Source organism: Marmota monax, unplaced genomic scaffold, assembly GCF_021218885.2.
Source record: "Marmota monax isolate L192 unplaced genomic scaffold, Marmota_monax_Labrador192_F-V1.1 WCK01_AAM20220418_F8-fsc00073, whole genome shotgun sequence".
Taxonomy (NCBI): domain Eukaryota; kingdom Metazoa; phylum Chordata; class Mammalia; order Rodentia; family Sciuridae; genus Marmota; species Marmota monax.
In genome coordinates this window covers 4,591,283-4,609,958 of record NW_026692846.1, presented here as the reverse complement: position 1 = coordinate 4,609,958, position 18,676 = coordinate 4,591,283, and the positions used below count along the sequence as shown (strand labels likewise).

General features: G+C 49.7%; 1 protein-coding gene across 1 annotated transcript in view; it reads right to left on the bottom strand.

Moving 5' to 3' along the window:
* Positions 1 to 18,676, bottom strand: part of Col22a1 (collagen type XXII alpha 1 chain) — a 229,501-nt gene that overhangs the window by 126,397 nt on the left and 84,428 nt on the right. The window contains exons 14-22 of the mRNA XM_046449181.2: positions 18,532 to 18,585; positions 17,407 to 17,460; positions 16,042 to 16,086; positions 10,763 to 10,816; positions 8,513 to 8,557; positions 6,415 to 6,459; positions 6,102 to 6,131; positions 5,791 to 5,844; positions 2,698 to 2,751 (exon numbers count right to left, since the gene is read on the bottom strand). Of these exons, the coding sequence (XP_046305137.1) occupies positions 2,698 to 2,751; positions 5,791 to 5,844; positions 6,102 to 6,131; positions 6,415 to 6,459; positions 8,513 to 8,557; positions 10,763 to 10,816; positions 16,042 to 16,086; positions 17,407 to 17,460; positions 18,532 to 18,585 (435 nt within the window). The remainder of the gene's footprint in view (positions 1 to 2,697; positions 2,752 to 5,790; positions 5,845 to 6,101; positions 6,132 to 6,414; positions 6,460 to 8,512; positions 8,558 to 10,762; positions 10,817 to 16,041; positions 16,087 to 17,406; positions 17,461 to 18,531; positions 18,586 to 18,676) is intronic.

Here is an 18,676-nt window from a genome sequence, read left to right as displayed (position 1 = left end):
GGAGAAGCCCACTGGGGTGCTATTTGCAGGTTGGATGAACTTGGAAGGAAGGGCATAGGAGAAGCGAAAGGACAGGGAAGGAAAAGGATAAACTAGTGAAGGTGAGAATGGAGAAGAGCCACACCAAAAGGAAAGGAAGAGGGTCAGCTGAGTGCCCCACTCAGGGCTGGCCTGGCACGAAGGAGAAGCTTTGGCCACGGCCCTCTTACAGCGCTGTGCCCCACACTGCAGATGAAGTACAGCAGAGCTGCGGGGTGAGCAAGTGTGCAGAGCCCCCTCAGGCCCACTTCCTGTGTCCACTTCCACATCCCACTGACTCCTCCACAAGCCCACCGGCTCCTGGAGGCCGCCCCCACCCCTGGTGGTGCCTTCTCCCCGCACCACCTGGAACCCAGCCCTGCTACCCCTCTGAACACCAGAACACCTGTCAGGCCCCAATGCATGGAGAGCAAGCTTCTGAGCCCACTGTGAGGCCTGGCAGGGGAGCCCTTGGGTATTTCAGGAACTCCCAGAGCATGGAGCAGAGAGCACCTGCAATCACAAGAGCTCACTGAGCTGGCTGATGTCTCACACATACAAGGAGAGAAAGCAGGAGGAGGCAGGCAGGCTTTGGACACACAGCCCTGGGGGGGAGTCCCTGGGAGGCCACCAAGGAGCTGTGTTCCCTCAGGCATGCCCTGCACCTGCGGAGGCTCTGGTGAGGACCAGCACATAACCAGAACTCAACAAATACCACACCCCACCCGGCTTGCTTTCCTGACTCTCCTCATTCCTCAAATCTCCAGGCCTGGGGCATCTGCCCCATTTCCATGGCCCCTGAGCTGTTAGGCTGGGATCAGGCCAGACACCCACTGCATCTGTGGTTGGTGTGGCTCTTAGGAGTAAAGCGCTCCCAGGTGAGACACAGCCATTCCTCGGAAGCACACCCAGAAGGTTGCAAGAAATCATGCCCAGGAAAGTGTGAGCCTGACAGCAAAATGCTCCTTCTCCTCTTTCATACAAGAAAATTAGGTAAAGACGTAAAGAATGTTCACGGGCATCTCCAGGTAAACACCTACCACCTAGTACTCTATTAGGAACAGTAGTACTGCAACAGGTCAGTACAAATGAGGTCAGGTTCCATGAACACTGATCACGTGGTGTGTAAAGACGAGGATGTAGAGGGAACAAAGGCCTTGACACTGCCACAGTCTGCTGCCCACCAGGGGTCACACCATCCCGGGCCTCGTGGCAACATGGCCATGGGGATGCCTTTCCCCTCTAACAAGGAGGCCTCGGGCTTAGAGAGACCTGGTGGTTTGCAGGGGTTGCAAGCTGCGGGGAAGTGAGGCAGAGCTCCACACCCAGGAGGTTCAGGGCCCTCCACCCTCCAGAGGAGCAAGCAACTCACCTCACAGCCTCACTGACTGATAGGAGGTGGCATACCCAAGGTCTGCTGCTTGAGATAACTGACTCTTCTCTTTCACCTAAAGTACCTTTGAGACACTTTTCTACAAGCTCACCTAGATTCCAAAATAAGTTCTCACTAGAATCTGAAGATCCAAGAGACTTAGAGGAGGCAGAATCCTTTGGAAATCAAACAATTAAGTTCAGTGGACAGGCTGGAGTCTGTGTTGGGTGAGAAGGGCAGGTTTATCCAATTTCAGGATGGAGGATGTAGAGCTGTGGCCCAGCTCCCTCCTTGTTGGGAGGGAAATGACAATCCACAGCAAACGTGTAACACTATCCACCTGCCTGAGCTGCAGAATCTGCAGGCTAAAAGGGGCTGTAAATGGGACTAGGGTTGCTTCTGCCATATGTCAGGATGTGCACCCACCCATGGATCAGTGGTCACCTGGACCCTGCAGGAAAACCTCCAAGGCAGTGAGTTCACTATTCCTGGAGCTTCAGGTCCAATCTGCAGGTGGGTGGGAGCCACAGACACTTTTCCATGTGAATCAGCAAAAATGGTATGAGCTTAAGGTTAGTTTAACAACTGCGCTGCCTCCCTATTCCGCGCCAGGCACCTACTGGGAACTGCAGACAGAGCTCAGTCTGGGTCCCAGTCTAGTTGGCTGTGGGGTGTCCAGGGGGGCATCTAACCCACAGGTGCTTCTGCAGCCCTCCTTAAGCCTACGACATTGTGTCAGAAGCCAAGCTTATTGGTGAACTAAAACCTGTTAGGTGTGCACAATTTAGATAAGAAGATGAGTGCTAAATTAAATTCAATTTGATTAAATCAAATGCCGAGCCACATGATGTACGATAATAATGTGAATCTGCTTAAAGTAGCTGCACTGAGTTGGCAGATTCTACCTTTTTGCCCCTATTTTCTCTGTGTCTTTTTTCAAAACTTAGCTCACATATCACCTCCTTCAAACATCCCTGGCCATCCCCAGACGGGGTCGGTTGCCCATCTCTGTGCTCTCTCTACTTTGGGCCTCTCTCTTCCAGGGAACCCTAATCACACAGCACTACAGTTTCTATACGCTGGACACTCAGCAGAGGGCAAGACCCATCTCCATGTCCCCAGGGACCAACCCAATTCAGAGCGTGTGGTAGATCTCCCAAAGGCCAGTGAGCGGAGCCCAAACCTTCCTTTGGCTTCCAACACTCATCCCAAGCTTCTGGAGTGAATTCATCTCCTCCGATGGAACTTACGAAATGGGGGGGATGGGTTGCAAGGTGGAGCATCAGAAAGGGAAGACAGGTACTTACTCGGAGACCTTGCAAACCAGGGGGTCCGCCCCTGCCTTCTGGACCCATCAGACCCTTCAGGATGGAAAAAAAGGGGGAGAGGGAGAATGGTGAATGCAGGGTTCAACAGCAGGGATTATGCGCTCTCTCTCTCTCTCACTCTCTCTCACTGAATACGGAAATATTATCACATCTTGATGGAGTGGGAAGGAGATGACATCCCCTTCATTCCAATCTACTTTTGCTCTTATTTGATCTAATTAAGTATGCTTAATAAGGAAGATGTAGCACCATGGTATACATTTTATGGATGAGCACAGTAAGGTTCAAATGGCTTGCATCACCAATTTCCATTAAGCACACACAGAAGAATCTTCTGGAATCCAAGTTTCTAACTCTAATCCCAGTGTCCATGCCTCGTGGCTTGCTGTTTTAGAAAGAACTAACTTGGATTTGCTGATTCTCAGGCAACAGTGACGTGCAAAGTATGACAGCCCAGACACATGCATAAAATTATCTAGGAAAGGTCAATTTCAGCTGGACAGAGAACCTTGACTGTGGGCGAGGGTAGCACACTGACCTAATTCAGATCCTGACCCCTCACCCTGTTATGTATCTGTTGCATGACCTTATATAAGACACTCGACATGGTTGAACCTCAGTAATCTCTTCTCTGATATGGAGATAATACAGCCAGCTATTGAGCAGCTGTAAAGATCACAAGAGGAATGGATTCTAAGGCTGTGCACAGCCTCTGGCGGCACCCTGAATGACAGCATCTGGAGCCAGGCGTGGAGGCTCAGTGGACAACTCAGACCCTGAGCTCCAGTACCGGTTCACCACCTCTGGGTGGACTTTGGCTGGAAATATTCTTTCTGCATTTCAATTTCCTCACCTTAAGCAAATATGGTTATAATACTAACAGTTATTATTGTCAAGTGTTGCATAACTAATTACATGATCAAGCTGCATTTAGGTCCAAGGTCTTTGCATTTAATAGCACCATGTAAATGGATAAATGAATGGCCAAGCTGCAGGAATTTAATATGTGGATCTCCTTCCTCACAAGAGTTTTGCTGAGCTTGGGGCATACAGTGTGAGGCAACCCTGCAGGAATGAGTTTGCTTTAAGCATCAAGAAAAGCCTGACATTGATCTGCCCAGCTGGCCCTTCAATCACTCAGCCTGAGACTGGTCCAGCCATCAGGCCTGTTTCCTCTGGAGAAAGAATGGAAGATGCCAGGATTTGGATGCAGAATGCGGCACCCTGCTTCCATTTAGAGAACAGGATAAATTTTCTTCTTTCTGGGATTGCTGAACACAAATTCAAAATTTTCCATTCTCAACAGAGTCACTGAAGCCAGCTTCTTGGTTCAATTCAATCCAGTGAATATGTAGAAGGTAAGTGCTCTGCAGAAGCCCCCAAGGCAGGGTCTGATGGGATTCCAAAGAAGATAGAAATGACAGCTCATATTAGCACTGGGCTAAGTCTTCATGGAGCAAGATTTTGCACAATAGTTTATTAACACTCATGGCATGTCTATGTAAGAGATGATGGTGATGATTTCCAAATTAGAGAGGAAACAAGTGGGATCAAACGAGATCAGACCCCGGTACCAAATTCAAAAATCTCCATGGTGGAAGAACAGGGATGTGAAGCCAAGTGCTTTGGCTCCTAATCCCAAGTCACCCCAAAGTCATCCTGCTCTTTACAAGCTCACGCTGCATTCAGGCCCCACTTTAATGCCCCCAAGAATGTTGTGGGGCCATCATTCTAAAACATGTGTTAAGTAATAACCCTGTGGACTTAGAGATGGAGGGGAGTTGATCCTGGCCGTATGAACCTCAGTCTTGGACCTCTCCATACTGTTCCCTTTAATAAAGGCTTTAGCGAGGTCACTGGCTTCAAGAACTCTGTCCATAGGCATTTCAGCACCAATGCTATGATTGAACTAAATCCAACTCTATCAGCAGCACGGGGCCTTAACACATCTGCAGGACCATGGACAGCTCTTCTGGGCAGCAGGATTGCTTGTGCTCTTCTGGTGTTTGAACCTAGGGAGGCTCAAGACCTTCCTAGGTCCTGCAAAATGAGCTCTCAGTGATGAAAGGGCGTGGGGGCCAGCTAGTCAGGCAGATTCCAAGATTCCAAGATCACATTCCAAGATTACTGATTCCAAGTTCTGTTTTGCCTCTCAAAAGCGATATGACTTTGAGCAAGCACCAATGCCTTCATTCGAAAAGAATGGGAGGGAACAGTGCAGCCTTACAGACTGGAGAGGCATGTCTGTAGGTGAAGGTGCCCCATGCAGTCCTCCCCAGTGGGAATCTGAGCCTGGGGACATCACAGAGACAAGAAGTAGCTTAGTTTGTCCATGATTTTTTATATGAAATTCTTCTAATGATACTGGGATGGAAAATCATCTGTTTCTTCTAGTTTTATCCCAGCAAAACCATACACATGTATCTGATGCTGCCTGGGCCTCAATAATTCATTATGAATCTCATCCACCACATAAAAATGAGAGTTGCTTTATCTCCTTCAGAGAGCAACTTAGCAGCAGCAGCAGCAACCCGTTGCCAGGAGGGGCAACTGTAAAACTGGGCCCCCTGGTGTTCACTGTGTTCTCATTGGCCATCCTGAGTATCTGAACTTACAGCACAAACGATCATGGGCTCCCCTAGAGTGGCCTCCCCCCAAATAGCTAATTTACACAGTTATGGTCTTAACAGAGAGGAAATCAAAGGGTGCCGCCTCGTCAGCACCAATCAGAAACCTGGGGGAGTAAACCTGCGTGAGGTGATGCACTTGAGTGCCTTCTGTTTTATCTAGAACTCTGGGAAACTAGAACCCTGATAGCCCCAGTCACAGCCTTATTTTGGAGTGAGGGCACTGGGGACAGCCTGCTTGGAATTCTGCGGCAGTTCCACACCTGGCTCCTGCGTGCGCTGTAGCCCGAGGTCTCACCTCGCACAGCATTTCCTCCTGGAATGATGAGATCAGCTCCACCATGGTGAGGCAAAGGCCTCTGAGACGGCCGTGCTCATAATGCGGGGACTATCATTGCCCAGGCTAGAGTGCTCAGAGTCACCTTGGGTTGGAGGGATGGCTTACCGGAGCTCCTGGGGGTCCAGGTGGGCCCTGGTGACCTCTTGGTCCCGGAGCTCCCTAGAAACACAAGCCATGTGTTAGTTCAACTTCCTTCTCCACATGACCAGGGATACCACCACCCATGGTCTTTCCCCGACTAGAGTTTATTTCTTGAGCTCCCAACAGGGACCCAGAGGCATGGGTGCAGGCATCTGTACTCCCGAAAGCCAACTGGACGTGGGAAGGCTGTGCCTGAGCCCAACTGTAGGGTTGTGGCCTTCCCTACTTCTGCTCCTCCTTAAGTCCCCACAACAGGAGGACCCACATCCAATTACCTGCTCTCCCTTCAGGCCTTCTCTCTGCACCTGAGGGACAGACAGGCGTTAGCAAAGGTGCTGGCATTTTCTCAGCAATAGTCAACCTCTCTAGGTTCCATTAAGAGCACGCACGCACACAAATGCACACACACACACACACACTATAATGAAGTGGCTTCTGCCTATTCTCTGGCTTTTGGTGTTGAAGATTTTCCACCCAACTGGCAGCATCAGAAGAGTTCTGCCTCATGCTCAGAGACAAGGACTCTTGCAGGGCCCTGGGTCCATCAGCACCTGAGTGCATGATTCCCACCCACTGCTGGGCACTCACCACAGAGCCGGGCACACCAGGAGGTCCCGCAGGTCCCACATCTCCCTGTGTAGAAACAACAAGCGTTTCAACTCAGCGACTTGCTGCCACCTTCCGCTGCTGCCCCCTCAGGGTCCTTGCTCAGTCCCGCAAGCCCAGTGGACCTTGTCCATGTTCTATCACACCTAGGGTCACCATGCCTGGACTTCCTGCCTCCCTACAATATTTTTGAAGCTTCTGTGTCTGATTCTTATCTCTATGTCTAGTCCACAGGCTTCTAGAAGACAGGAGTCTCATTTTGTCTTTTGTGCACATTCAGCCCAATGCTTAGACCTGGCTGGCGTCCCATGAACACCTCAGGGTTTGTCACAGCTATTTGCTGCTGGAAACTTCTGACTCAGTGAGCACTTGCACACAGCAGGCACTACGGTGAGAGCAGTGACCATATCCTTGCCATGTCCTTGTGTCAAGTTCACAGTTAGCACATGGTCAGCATTCAATAAACAGTTATCAGATAAAAGAGCAAGAAAATGCTGTGATGACTCTGTCCACTTTCTTTGTCATTGAACGCAAAAGACTTGCTTCATGACTCCTCCTTTTTAATAAGCAGGTAACCGGACCAGATTCCCCAGGGCATGAGCTAAATCTTGGTTCCACTTGGGGAACATCTGTCAACTATGGCAATACAAAAATCATTATCTCATTACTCCAGTGCCCTATAGCTAAAGCAGGGAGACTGCTCAGAGCTAATGTTCCTGCACATAGCTTAGGAGCATAAACTTTTCCTTTTACCCAGAGTCTTGGCAGCTAATTTTAGGATTCAGCATCTCCTATCAAAACACTGCAAGAATGTATTAGAATCTTGATGCCAAAATAACCCAACCATGTCAATTTCAACTCTAGAGACCATGAGAAGGTGAGAGAATAATTAATGCACCTGAATGGAAGCCCAGGTGAGTGAGTTGGGAGTTGCTAGAATTCTCAGCTGAGGCCTCTTTAGGCAGTGCTTCCTATTTATTTATTTATTTATTTATTTATGGTGCATACCCTGTCTACTTCTTGAGACCACACTCCAGGAACTGGGCTGCCCCAAGATGATGTTACCTGAGCCCTGCCTGGGTCCCTCTGAGAAGCAAAGCTACTTGACCTCATCTCAGCAGCACTAAACCCTGCTCCCCACAGCCTTCGCCCTGCCTTTCTCTAGCCTGCACCGACACAGGCCTGGGTCTCATCCCGGAGCATGAGCTTCTCCTTCATCCTCGTGTTTAGCTCCAGTGCTCAGGAGAGTCACGTTCACAGCATTCTTATAAGCATGCAAAATTGACAACAAACTTTTACATGCAGGCATTTTACTTGAGATACAGAAATCCTAAGCAGCAAATTTGCTTGGTTAAGCCTTGTTGGAAAGTGTTCTAAAAGGGATGACATGTGGGATGGGGCTGGGGCTCAGTGGTAGAGCACTTGCCTTGCACATGTGAGGCACTGGGTTTGATCCTCAGCACTACATTAAAAATAATAAATAAATAAAAAGACTTTGCTCTCCTCTCCAAAATGCTTGAGAGAGACACACACACACACACACACACACACACAGAGAGAGAGAGAGAGAGAGAGAGAGAGAGAGAGAACCCGTATAATAGGATACAACCTTTATTTTATTTACTAAAGGCCTAGTATATTCTCAAGACTCTTATTCTGATTTTTAAAAAAATGTGAAATGTTGTAGAGGAGAGAAAAGAAAAGAAGGAGAAGAGGACAAGGAGTTTGTAAAGATTACTAGTTGTGTTTATTCATAGCCTATCTTAGTCTAGAAGCATTTTAAGTAGTAAAAGATTTTAATACATCTAAATGTCATATAATAGGGGGCTTTTTGTTTGTTTGTTTGTTTGTTTGTTTTTCAATGGATATTTATTCCTAAAGGAAGGAAAACTACTTAAATGTGATAGCCAGCAGTGTCTTGCTAGCTGAGGTCCTGATGCCCAAACTCCTGCTTCCTCTGTACCCACCTTGTTCACAGGACTCTCCCACCCCATCCCCTCCCCCATCCTGGTTTGATCAAGGGGAAGTTCACACATCTGCTGACTCAGGAGCTGGTGCTACAGCCCCTGGCCTGGCTTACCTTCTCTCCCTGGGGTCCCGCCACACCAGGAGGGCCAGGTCTGCCCTGGAGGAAAGAAAGCAAAGTTGGGTTATGACAGGCACTGGGCTATGCAGGTGGAGGGGGAGAAGGAAAGGGTCGGCAGTTGCGCCTCTGAACCTGTGGCTTGTTTTTCCCCAGAAGCCAAGGTCCCCCACAACAGACTTTCTGGACTGGGCTTCCTGCTAGGAAGCTCTTTCTCCAATAACCTAGATCTTCATGTCCACCTCTCCCTCTTTCACACCACTGCAGTGTGGTGCTGCAGTCGGCAGGGGACACGGCAGAAGGAATCTGGGAGAGAGGCAGGAGGAGCAAATCACTCCTCTGCCCCGGGCCCAGGCACTACAGAGGGCCAAGTCTGATGGAGCTCTCTGGGAATCCTTAGAGGTCTGAAAATTGGCTGGGTCTCCATGCTCAAGTGAAGAGGGAAGGCCAGGACCAGCTAATGCCACAGGGAAACTGAGGCCCTCCGAGGATGAAGGCAGAGCCTGCCTCCCCGTCAGTGCCCCAACACAATGTCCCCTTTCAGGAGTGGCCAGAACCAAAGCCACAGCAAGCAAATCTCCTCTGGGAGCCTGGCACAGCAGTGCACACCTGAGGCAGAAGGGTCACAAGTTGGAGGCAGCCTAGGAAATTTAGTGTGACCCCCTGTCTCAAAATAAAAAGGGCTGGGAATGTGGCTCAGTGGTTAACACCTGCCTGGCATGCATGAGGCCCTGGGCTCAATCCCCAGAGTAGAAAAAATACCCCAGAAAATCCCCATAGAGGGGAGAGGTGAGAGGCTCCAGGAGACCCACACTGGGAGTCCTCAGGTCAGGCTCCTCGGAGAAGCAAGGAGGGATCCGGGGGCAGCTGGACAAGCAGTGTTCACTTACTAATGGGGATTTCTGTCCTAATGACATGGAGACACACTCAAGGCTGCACACACAAGCTCTCTCACCTTTAGCAAAGATGAACGGAGCCCACTCACCCACAAGGAGTCCCCCAGGGAATCAGAGAGAAGGTGCCCTCCCTCCGCTCCCCAGCCCACCCTCTACCATAGCCTGTGGTTTCTTTGTGTTTTTAAGGTTCTCTTGGGAAGGGGCCTCCTCTCTCAGCCATCACCAAGTGGGTGTTCCCAGCTATCGAGAGCCAGGTGTGAGGTGTGCTGGCACAGAAGCAGCACACCGTGGGTATTTTTAATATGCCACTTGGGTGTTACCTTGGGCAAATATTTAAGAAATGGTTATATGTTTACCATATAATGTCAATGAAAGGAGAGCAAGATATAAGAAAAATGCAATCTCAATTTGTTAAATGACAAGAAATATAAATCCAGATATTATTCCTGGGTGATGGGATTAACTATCATGAGATTTAAGTATGATAAAATTGATATACTTACTATAATTAATTTATATATTGAGTACAGTTAATTTACATACTTTCTGAACTATTTTTTATTTACATAAATATATTAATTGACTAATAATTATGTTAAATCATACATTCAATATGATAAGCATCTTTCTAATAGTCCTCAAAATGAATGTACAATTTTACTTAACTTTTATTTTTAAGAATATTTAAATTTAATTACTTTTGGAATATATTTTACATTCAAATGCGAAAGTGCATAAATTTTTTGGAATATATCATACATTCACATGCATAAGTGCATAAAATATTACTTCCCACCCTATCCACCTGCCACCGTCCTTTCCAGGGGCAACCATCTTGGTTTACAACCAGAGAGAAGCTGTGTGTTGTAAGTCCTCGATGCACTTTCCCCATTAACCATGTATCTGACAGACTGCCCGGGCCAGCACATGAGGGTTCTGCACAATTTCCATGGCTTCATATCATTCCCCTGTAGCTATGCTTCCTGATTGATTCACCCAGTTCATCTTGCCGAGCATTTCTAATCTTGTACTCTATGGACAAGATTAGAGCAGCAATCCCTGGACATGCATGTCACTTGGGACATGAGCATGTCATCCATAGTCTTCGCATTCATGGCAACACGTCATGCTACTCAACATACAATTGACTTAAAGTAGTCTATTCACTGGGACCCTCCAGCTCTGCAGTAGAGTCAACGAGGGTCACACAACTGGAGTTTGGTCACTAAGCCTCCTGCTGTCTTCAGCTGACAGGAAGGAAGCCCAGGGACCAAGGCCCTCTGGAGTTTGATATCAATCATTTCTGTCCTCTAGCAAAACCCAGCCACCACCATCCCGAGCACCTACCCACCTGCTCTCCTGTTTCCCCTGGCTTTCCTGGTAATCCATCCAGGCCTCGCTCGCCCTGGAAAAATAAGGACAATTAAAAAACGAATACAAGCATGTGATCACCAGGCAACAGCTGAATAGACACTGCTGTGGTCACTGTCATGGAAAGTGTCCCAGCATGCTCAGCTCCACCCTCCATCAGGTACTTCTCAGCACAGGAAGGCCAAATGCACATGAGCACACAGATACACACACACACATACACACAGCCCCAGAAAGTGTCAAGGAATAGAGGTGAAGGGTCAGAAAAATCAGACACTTGTGTCCTTTTCAGTTCCCAAATCTGTGACCCAGGGATGACCATGTAGCTTCTGTGAGCTGCAAACCCTCCTTGTCATCTGGATCTGCCTGTGATACATGTGTGGGATTTGCAATGCAGTTGCAAAAACCACATGCACATTCCATGCATTATTCCTCCATCCAGTACACCCAGATGAACATCCACCACGTTCCCCTGCTTGGAACACATTTAAGAACTGACTGCAGCTGGCCATGTCTCCACCCAGAGCTCCCTTAATCGCACTAGCTGTGTAACTTGGGCAAGTTTCTTTACCTCTCTGAGACTGTTCATGATGTTTCATAGGAGTGAGGATAATCCCTTCCTCAAAGACACCTGTGACTAAGACAGGAGATGGTACACCTGAAGCACTTGCTTCCTGAGGACAGTCCAGGAGCAGCAACATTTTTCTCCCAGATTTGCACTGGTTTCATTGAGACAGTGTTCACAGATACTGGACTGTCCCATGAGTGGCCATAGGTCAGGGCTTCATGTCCTCACCAAGTGTCCTTCCAGCTGGCCATATGATCTCAGATGATGAAGAAAGGCCGATGCTCCGAGGTGGATCTGTGCCTATGCTGACACTTCACTGAGCCCAGCAGACACGCTCCCCTTCCCTGTGTCCACACTGTGCTAACTGTTGCCTCTGCTGGTTGTCAGCTCCCCTCAGGCTCAGCTTCAAGGTCACCTCCTTGAATTTGGCCTTCCCATTCCTCCTGGGGACCACTGGCTGCCCGGGATATGGTTCTGTCCCTTAATCTGGGGGTGAGGGACAGGAAAGAGCTGCCCAACTCGCTTCCCAGGGCAACTGCTGACAACTCCCCCAGGACCACCTGCAGCCATGGATTTGACCTTGGGAGATGTCCCAGATCCTCTCTTAGCTCCACAGCTGGACTTCCTCTCACCTTGCATCTATGACAATGCACTCATGTACATGTTCTCTTCCAAAAGTCACTTGATATATCTAGTAGGCCGATGTACACATTTCTGTTTTCAAGCTCTATTGTATATATAGATTTAAAACACTGGTTCATCGCAGGAGATCTGAGGAGAAGGAGAGGAGAGCTGTCTGTGTTTCCTCTCTGATGATTCCACATCTGTTATTGCTCCTTCTCTTCTTCCAAACTCTAAAGGTGGCAGGCTGGAGCCCCAGCAACTGAGGAGGAAATTTAGGACGGGGAGAAGAAACCACTTTGTGCAGTTGGCATAAATAGAGTCAGGGCCTCCTGACCCTTAGCCCCTGGTCTATTTCCACTACCCCTGGGCCTAAGCACATACAGGACCCAGCACCCAGTACATGCTCCCAATGCCCAGAGCCACCCTTAGTTGTCAGGGCACCTGGTTTTCCAGACAAAACTGTGGTTGACAATGGCCAATTCCCAGGATCTTTAGTGAGTGGACTCCTCTATGTCCCCACCAGATGCATCTCACTGTCTGCCAACCAACAGGACTCAGCAGCCCCTGACGGCCTCTGGGCTTCACTGTCCCTCAACACCAGGAACTACTACTCTCACCTAAGAACCTTTCCCGACCTGTGTCCACACAGACATCTTCTGAAAAGCCCCGGAAGCAGGGCTGCCTCCCACATCACAGTGAACACTCACACTGGTGGATGGGTGGTGACTCTCGGCTAAGGCTGTGCTGGGACATGGCCCAGCAGCTCGAAGGGCCTGTCTCAAGGGAAGACTGGAACTTCCTTCTTGCTGATGTAAGAGTCAGAGAGGTTCCCGAGAACATAGACTACTTTAAGTACCCATCAAATATAAGAACTGGAGAAGGGCCCAGGGCAGCATGGAGCCCTGGCTTCTTGTTTGGCAGATGGAGAAATGGAGGTGCCCAAGTCCCCAGGCACATCAGTGAAAGAGGCAGAAATCACACCCAAAGCTGAGCTAGCAGAATGCACAGCTCGCCCTCCCCGCTTCTCTGTGTCTGTCTCTCCTCTCACCCTCTATACTCAGGGCGCGCTGCTCAGGACCCTGCTCAGCTTGTTAGAGAAGTTAACTCATCTGATCCTGGTGCAGCCTCATGCGGTAGATACTCTAAACTTCTGCATGGAGGAAACTTGAGCCTCGAGGTTAAATGGCTCTCCAAAGGTTATGCTGCCCACAGACAGAGTCCAGAGCCGGGGTCCAAACATAGTCTCCAGAATCACTGCAGGGCTGACCCACACCACGGAGATGCTACATACTGGAGGGACTCAGGCTGTTAGAGGCACTAACTGAACCTTCTCCCCTGGACATGGCTTGGAGGTGCCCTCCACTTCTTGAGCTTCCCCACACTGACTTCAGCAGAAAGGGCTGTGGGCCACCTAGGGAGGGAGTCCAGGGGAACATCCCACCATGTTCCAGTGCTTCAGGCCTGGTCTACCACACAGGGGAAAGAAAGGCTGGGACGAGGGGCTTCTACAACTTGTTCTTCTTCTCACAGAACACATGGCATCAGGAATACACCACCTCAGCTTCCCCCGCTGTACAATAAGGAGAGGGCGCCAGGCTTCTCCAGTCTGTTACAGGTCTGGGATGTCCAGAGGACTGCAGCTTTTGTTGACTAGACAAAGTCTTAATGCAAACAAGATGCTAAGAGCTTGCTGGAGAGGCTGCCCAACACCTCATGGAAAGGCTACTGTTTCCAAATAGTGTTTTGGCAGAAATCCTGTACAGCTGGGTTTCTCTAAAGCACAGGTGGGAACGGAAGCAGGTGTTTATGGACCATCCATTACGAGCTGGACACTTCTGTTATCTCGTCCGACCTTCCCACAAGCTACACGGAGGACGTTAATACTTCCATTCTGTAGATGAGGAAACTGAGGCAGCTCAGGGCAGTCCAGCTCTCAGCACCAGGCTTCCCCTCACAAGGCCACAGCCACCCCTCGGCTGGCCAGTCTTCATTTTCTGGGAAAGCTGGTCTCACCATCCTCAGAACTGAAGCCATAGCACCCGGGGCACTCTGAGACCACAGTTCAGATGGTGGCCTGGGCCCACCTGAGCCCTCATGGGCGCTCGGTCTCTGTGACATGTCCTAGATACCATGACACAGCTTCCTGTCTGCTGCTTCATCCAGACCTGTGCCTTCATCTCAGCCTGCACTCCAAAATAAACCATCTGCACCCACACCACACGCCTCCAAAGTTCACACTACACTGGCGCTCAAGGCCCTCTGCCATCCGAGCTTGATCGTGGGTCCCACAGCATCCCAGCTCACACCCAGTGCCATACCAGTGTGTCCCCGAGATGAGAACTGACCAGATGCTTTGCACCAAGTGCTGCCTCAGCCAGTGAAGACCCGAGATGCAGGAGGCATGAGTGTCCTGCTCAAGAAGCTGAGAACTCACGTGTGTGTAGGACACAAGCAACCACAGCAGTCGGGTGAAACTGCACAGCTTCTAGAAGCACAGAGGAGGAAGCTCTGGGCAGGCCAGGAGCCCAGGAAGACCTGGGAGGGGGCCATGCATGGGCCCAGAGTCAGAGGGTCAAGGGGATACTTGAGGCAGGCACTGCTGGGGGGTGGTGTATGAATGAAGGAAAGAGTGGATGGATTAATGGATGGATGACTAAATCCAACTTCCCACACATTTCTAGTCAGACTGAAGGCTCCCTAGGTCAAAAGTCATGCTTAGACGTTTTTGGATCCTTTATGGCACATTAAAAACATAAACACCTAATAGGTAATTTTTAATTTATTTCAGGATCTCCTCAATATTCTCTCATGAGGCAGAAGACACTGTAGCACCAGCAGGTGCCCCTGTGAGTACCAGCCTCCTGTGTAGATGAGCTGACAGATGCCAAGACTCCTCGGGTCTACAAATCAAGAGCAGTGGAGGCCTCGCAGGAGGACTGTTTTTTAAGATTTCCTTTTCACATTTGTATCAGCACTGGGAGACCTGAACCCACATCATCTGGAGCTGGGGTGTATGTTGGAACACTGACCCCAGGTGAAGCACCCGAGGGCCCCATGAACAGGACCTCTGTGGGCCCTGAAGTGACTGCTCCTGCCTGAGGATTCTTGGATGCCCCTCTCTCCAGGCCGGCTCAGCCCCAGGCCTCTAGTAAGTGGAGAAACCACAACCTTGGCCTCTCAGGAGTGGCTGCCTTCCCAGCTGGTCAGGGTTTCTGGGCTTCTCTTTTGAGGCCCCATGCTGGTATTGGACCTGGTCTAAAGGCCAAGGTCCTGGCGGTTCTGGAGGTTTGCATCTCTTCCAAATGTAGCTGCCTCTTGTCTGAACAAACTTGGCTCCATCCAGACTACTGCCCTCCACTTGCGTTTCTACACCTTTGATTCACCCCTGGCTCTTTTTATCAAGGACCTGGTCTTGAGACAGGATTTCATGGAGTTGTCTTCTATTCATTCATAGATTCTTCAGACACTGAGGGCCATCTATGTTCCAGGGTCTACTCTTAACACTGTGCACCTGTGGCTCTGCATTGTGTTGACTTTGTAAGTATCTGTTCTGCCCCCTAAGCTCTTGGACCCCTAAGGGCAGCGCCTGTGTCTCAGTCCTCTCTGGACGTGGCCTGTACCTAACACTCAGTGGGTGCCAAGACTGAGTGCCCAGGGACCTGTTCATCAATGGCACCACAAACCCCCCATTTCTTCACTTCAAGGTAACTGAGGAGCAGAGAAGTTATATAACCTGCTAGGTCAGATGCCAGTCCATGGCAAGAACCAGGACCTTCCAAGCCTCAAGCCAGGACTCTGTCTGGAAGTCCTGACCTCTGTCTCTTGGAGAGGATGCTAGGCCTGCAGGGACAGAGACACAGCCTTCAGCACAGCTTACCTTGAGGGTGGGACATTGACACTGCACCGCACTGGTCCTCACCACACATGCACACCCGTATGTGCACACACATGTCATGTGCACAAACATACCAGCACACACATACACACACCAAGCGTGGACAGTCCCAGCACCTGCTCCTGCTGGAGAGTGGAGAGTGCTGTGGATGATCAGCACAGCCTGCACGTACCTTTTCTCCTCGAGGTCCTCTTTCCCCTCGTTCTCCTTGGAGACCCTGCGGAGGTAAGAGCAGTGACACCACCACAGCCTGCTTCTCTGGGCTAGACCCCTGAGGCCTCTGGAGAACCTCCTGGGAGCTTCCAGCTCGGGGTGCAGAAGAGGGAGGTGGTGAAGACCCTGTGTAGCAGTGTAGTCCTGCTAATGCCACACAGCGGCCCAGGTTCCTCCTTGGGCCGGGGCCACTGAACCAGGCCATTTCCAGGGTGGAGGGGAGCCAGTGGGGCTGTTCTCCTGGTCTGGGCTAACCAGTTCTCATGGCTATAGACCGGAACCTCTGAGCTCACCTGGCCAAGGGCAGAAATGTGGTTTCAGAGTCAGACCCTTCCACCTGAAGCCTGCAATTCCACTGTGCCATGGATTCCAGAAAGGGGCCCCTCTTTGAATTGGAGACTCTGGGCCCTTTACACACATCCCTGCTCCTGCCCGAGGGAGAGAGTTGCTGCACTGACGCCTCCTGTAGAGCAGCAGCAGGGCCCTGTGCTATGAACTCCTTGTGTGGTTCCTCCCTCTTCTCTCCTTTCTTGAAGAAGGGACCCTTGGGCATTCCATGGGAAGAGTGTTAAACATGACAGACACATCCCAGAACTTCCCATTGATTCCAGGAATAATTTGTGCATTTGTACTGAAGAGCAAAGCATCAGAGCCACAAGACACTCTTCTAAAGGGCAGAGGGTCTTCAGGGACACCTGGGTCTGGGAATTAGTGGACATGGATTCTATTTTGATCCCATCTAAATATTTGGGCTGTGCAGACTGAGATGGGAGGTCCTGAGTGCCCAGGAGGCTGAGCAAGCTGCTTTGCCTGAAAGTGACTTTCTACACTGCTGCCAATCTCAACCATTTGTAATGAGAATGAAGAAAGGGTTGAAGCTCAAGAAGCCACGGTGCCCTTCTATGCCATAGTCACCCACTCTCCACTCCTTTACCCACTGGAGACTCTGCACCTGTGACTGGCACTGGTCTAGGGACTGGAAATCCAATAGACTTCACTACCTTCCAGGAGGGGCAAACTGGACGGGTGGGTGAAAGTGGCTTCTTTCAACCAAGTGTCAGAAACCCCTGGGCTCTATCCTGTTTTTCAACCTTGGAATAGGGGTCTCAGGAATGTGTTTAAACCTATCCCCCAGGTGATTCTTATGTACCACAGCATTTAAGAAATTCTGGTCTAAAAGAAGAGAGACCGATGCTTCTTGGGCATCACTATGTGCCAACAGCAAGTCCTCATCATGCAGATTCAGTGAGGCACTGGCCAGAGAGCCTGGCTCCTGACTGATGGGCAGAGACAGCATCCCTCCCAGACAGGAACCTTTACTTACAGGAGCTCCAACTTGCCCAGGAGGTCCCAGGAGTCCAGGTGGTCCTTGGGGACCCTGCAGAAAAGCATTCACAAAGAAAAGTTTTAGAGATAAAAACAACAGATAAGAGCTGCTTAGTCAGTGACCCTGTTTGGTACAAAGATCCACAGGTTTGCATCCCAAGAGTTGCCTGCACTGCCTGAACCACCTCTCCAGGAGACAGCCCTGGACCTCAGCTTCCTCTCCCCTACTGATGGAGCCATGCTCACACCCAGATCGGCCAGACGTCAAGCAACAGCTCTGGCGTGCCCCCTGAGCCCAGATGCAGCAATTTCCATTTCCACTTGCCCCACGTCCCTCTGCCTTCTGAGATCTGGCCTGGACACAATTACGTCTTTTGCAGAAGCACAGCTGATTCCTGTGGCTCTCATTCACATTTGCCCCAGAGTGGGTATACCCTGAAGAGTTCCACAAAGAGCCTGGAGGAAGTCTGTAGAGCCTGGAAGTTCCTCTGCTGCCCACACCATCCACCACTGCTGCCTCTGAACAAGTAGTTTGGAAATATCATAAAAATTTACTAAAAAATGTGCATTTCCTTAGCTAACGGTATCCCAACTTTTGTGGTGTCTCCTACTGCAATGAAAATATATAAGACTTGAGGAAAAACACGCACATGTGCATGCTTGACTGCTTCATCGATGTTAGAGGAAAACAAATGAAATGATAAATATATAAAAATAGATTCTACTGTCATGTATTACTAAAAAGAACAAAAAATAAACAATATAAAATACAATAAAATAAAAAAGAAAGAAACCTCAGAGCTATGAGTAGGGGAAAGGTTACACAAATTACAAAGCCTTCTGTGTCACAGGACACTACAGGTGGGCTGTGGGCTCTCTGGGTGGGTTTGGAAGGAGGTCTCAAATCACTTGTTAAATGAAAAAGGTAAATTGCCAATTACATGATCCAGTTTTTGAGAATTCAGGAGAGATTATATGTGGCTAGACACACAGATATTTGTGTTGAGTGAGAAGGGGAGGCAGGAAACATTTGAGCATCTCATCTGTACTCACAGGGTCTCATTTTACATCAGGACCTGTCCCCTAGGAGCATAAGGAGAGCACAGCTCACAGCGACACTTACCCGCATGCCCACCTCTCCAGGCAGCCCGGGTTCCCCCAGCTCTCCTGGCTCCCCCTGTGCATACAAATTAGCATATGGTCAGAGCCCTCAGGACACACCAGAGCAGCCAAAGACACATGGAGAACTCATCCCGGGGACACACAGA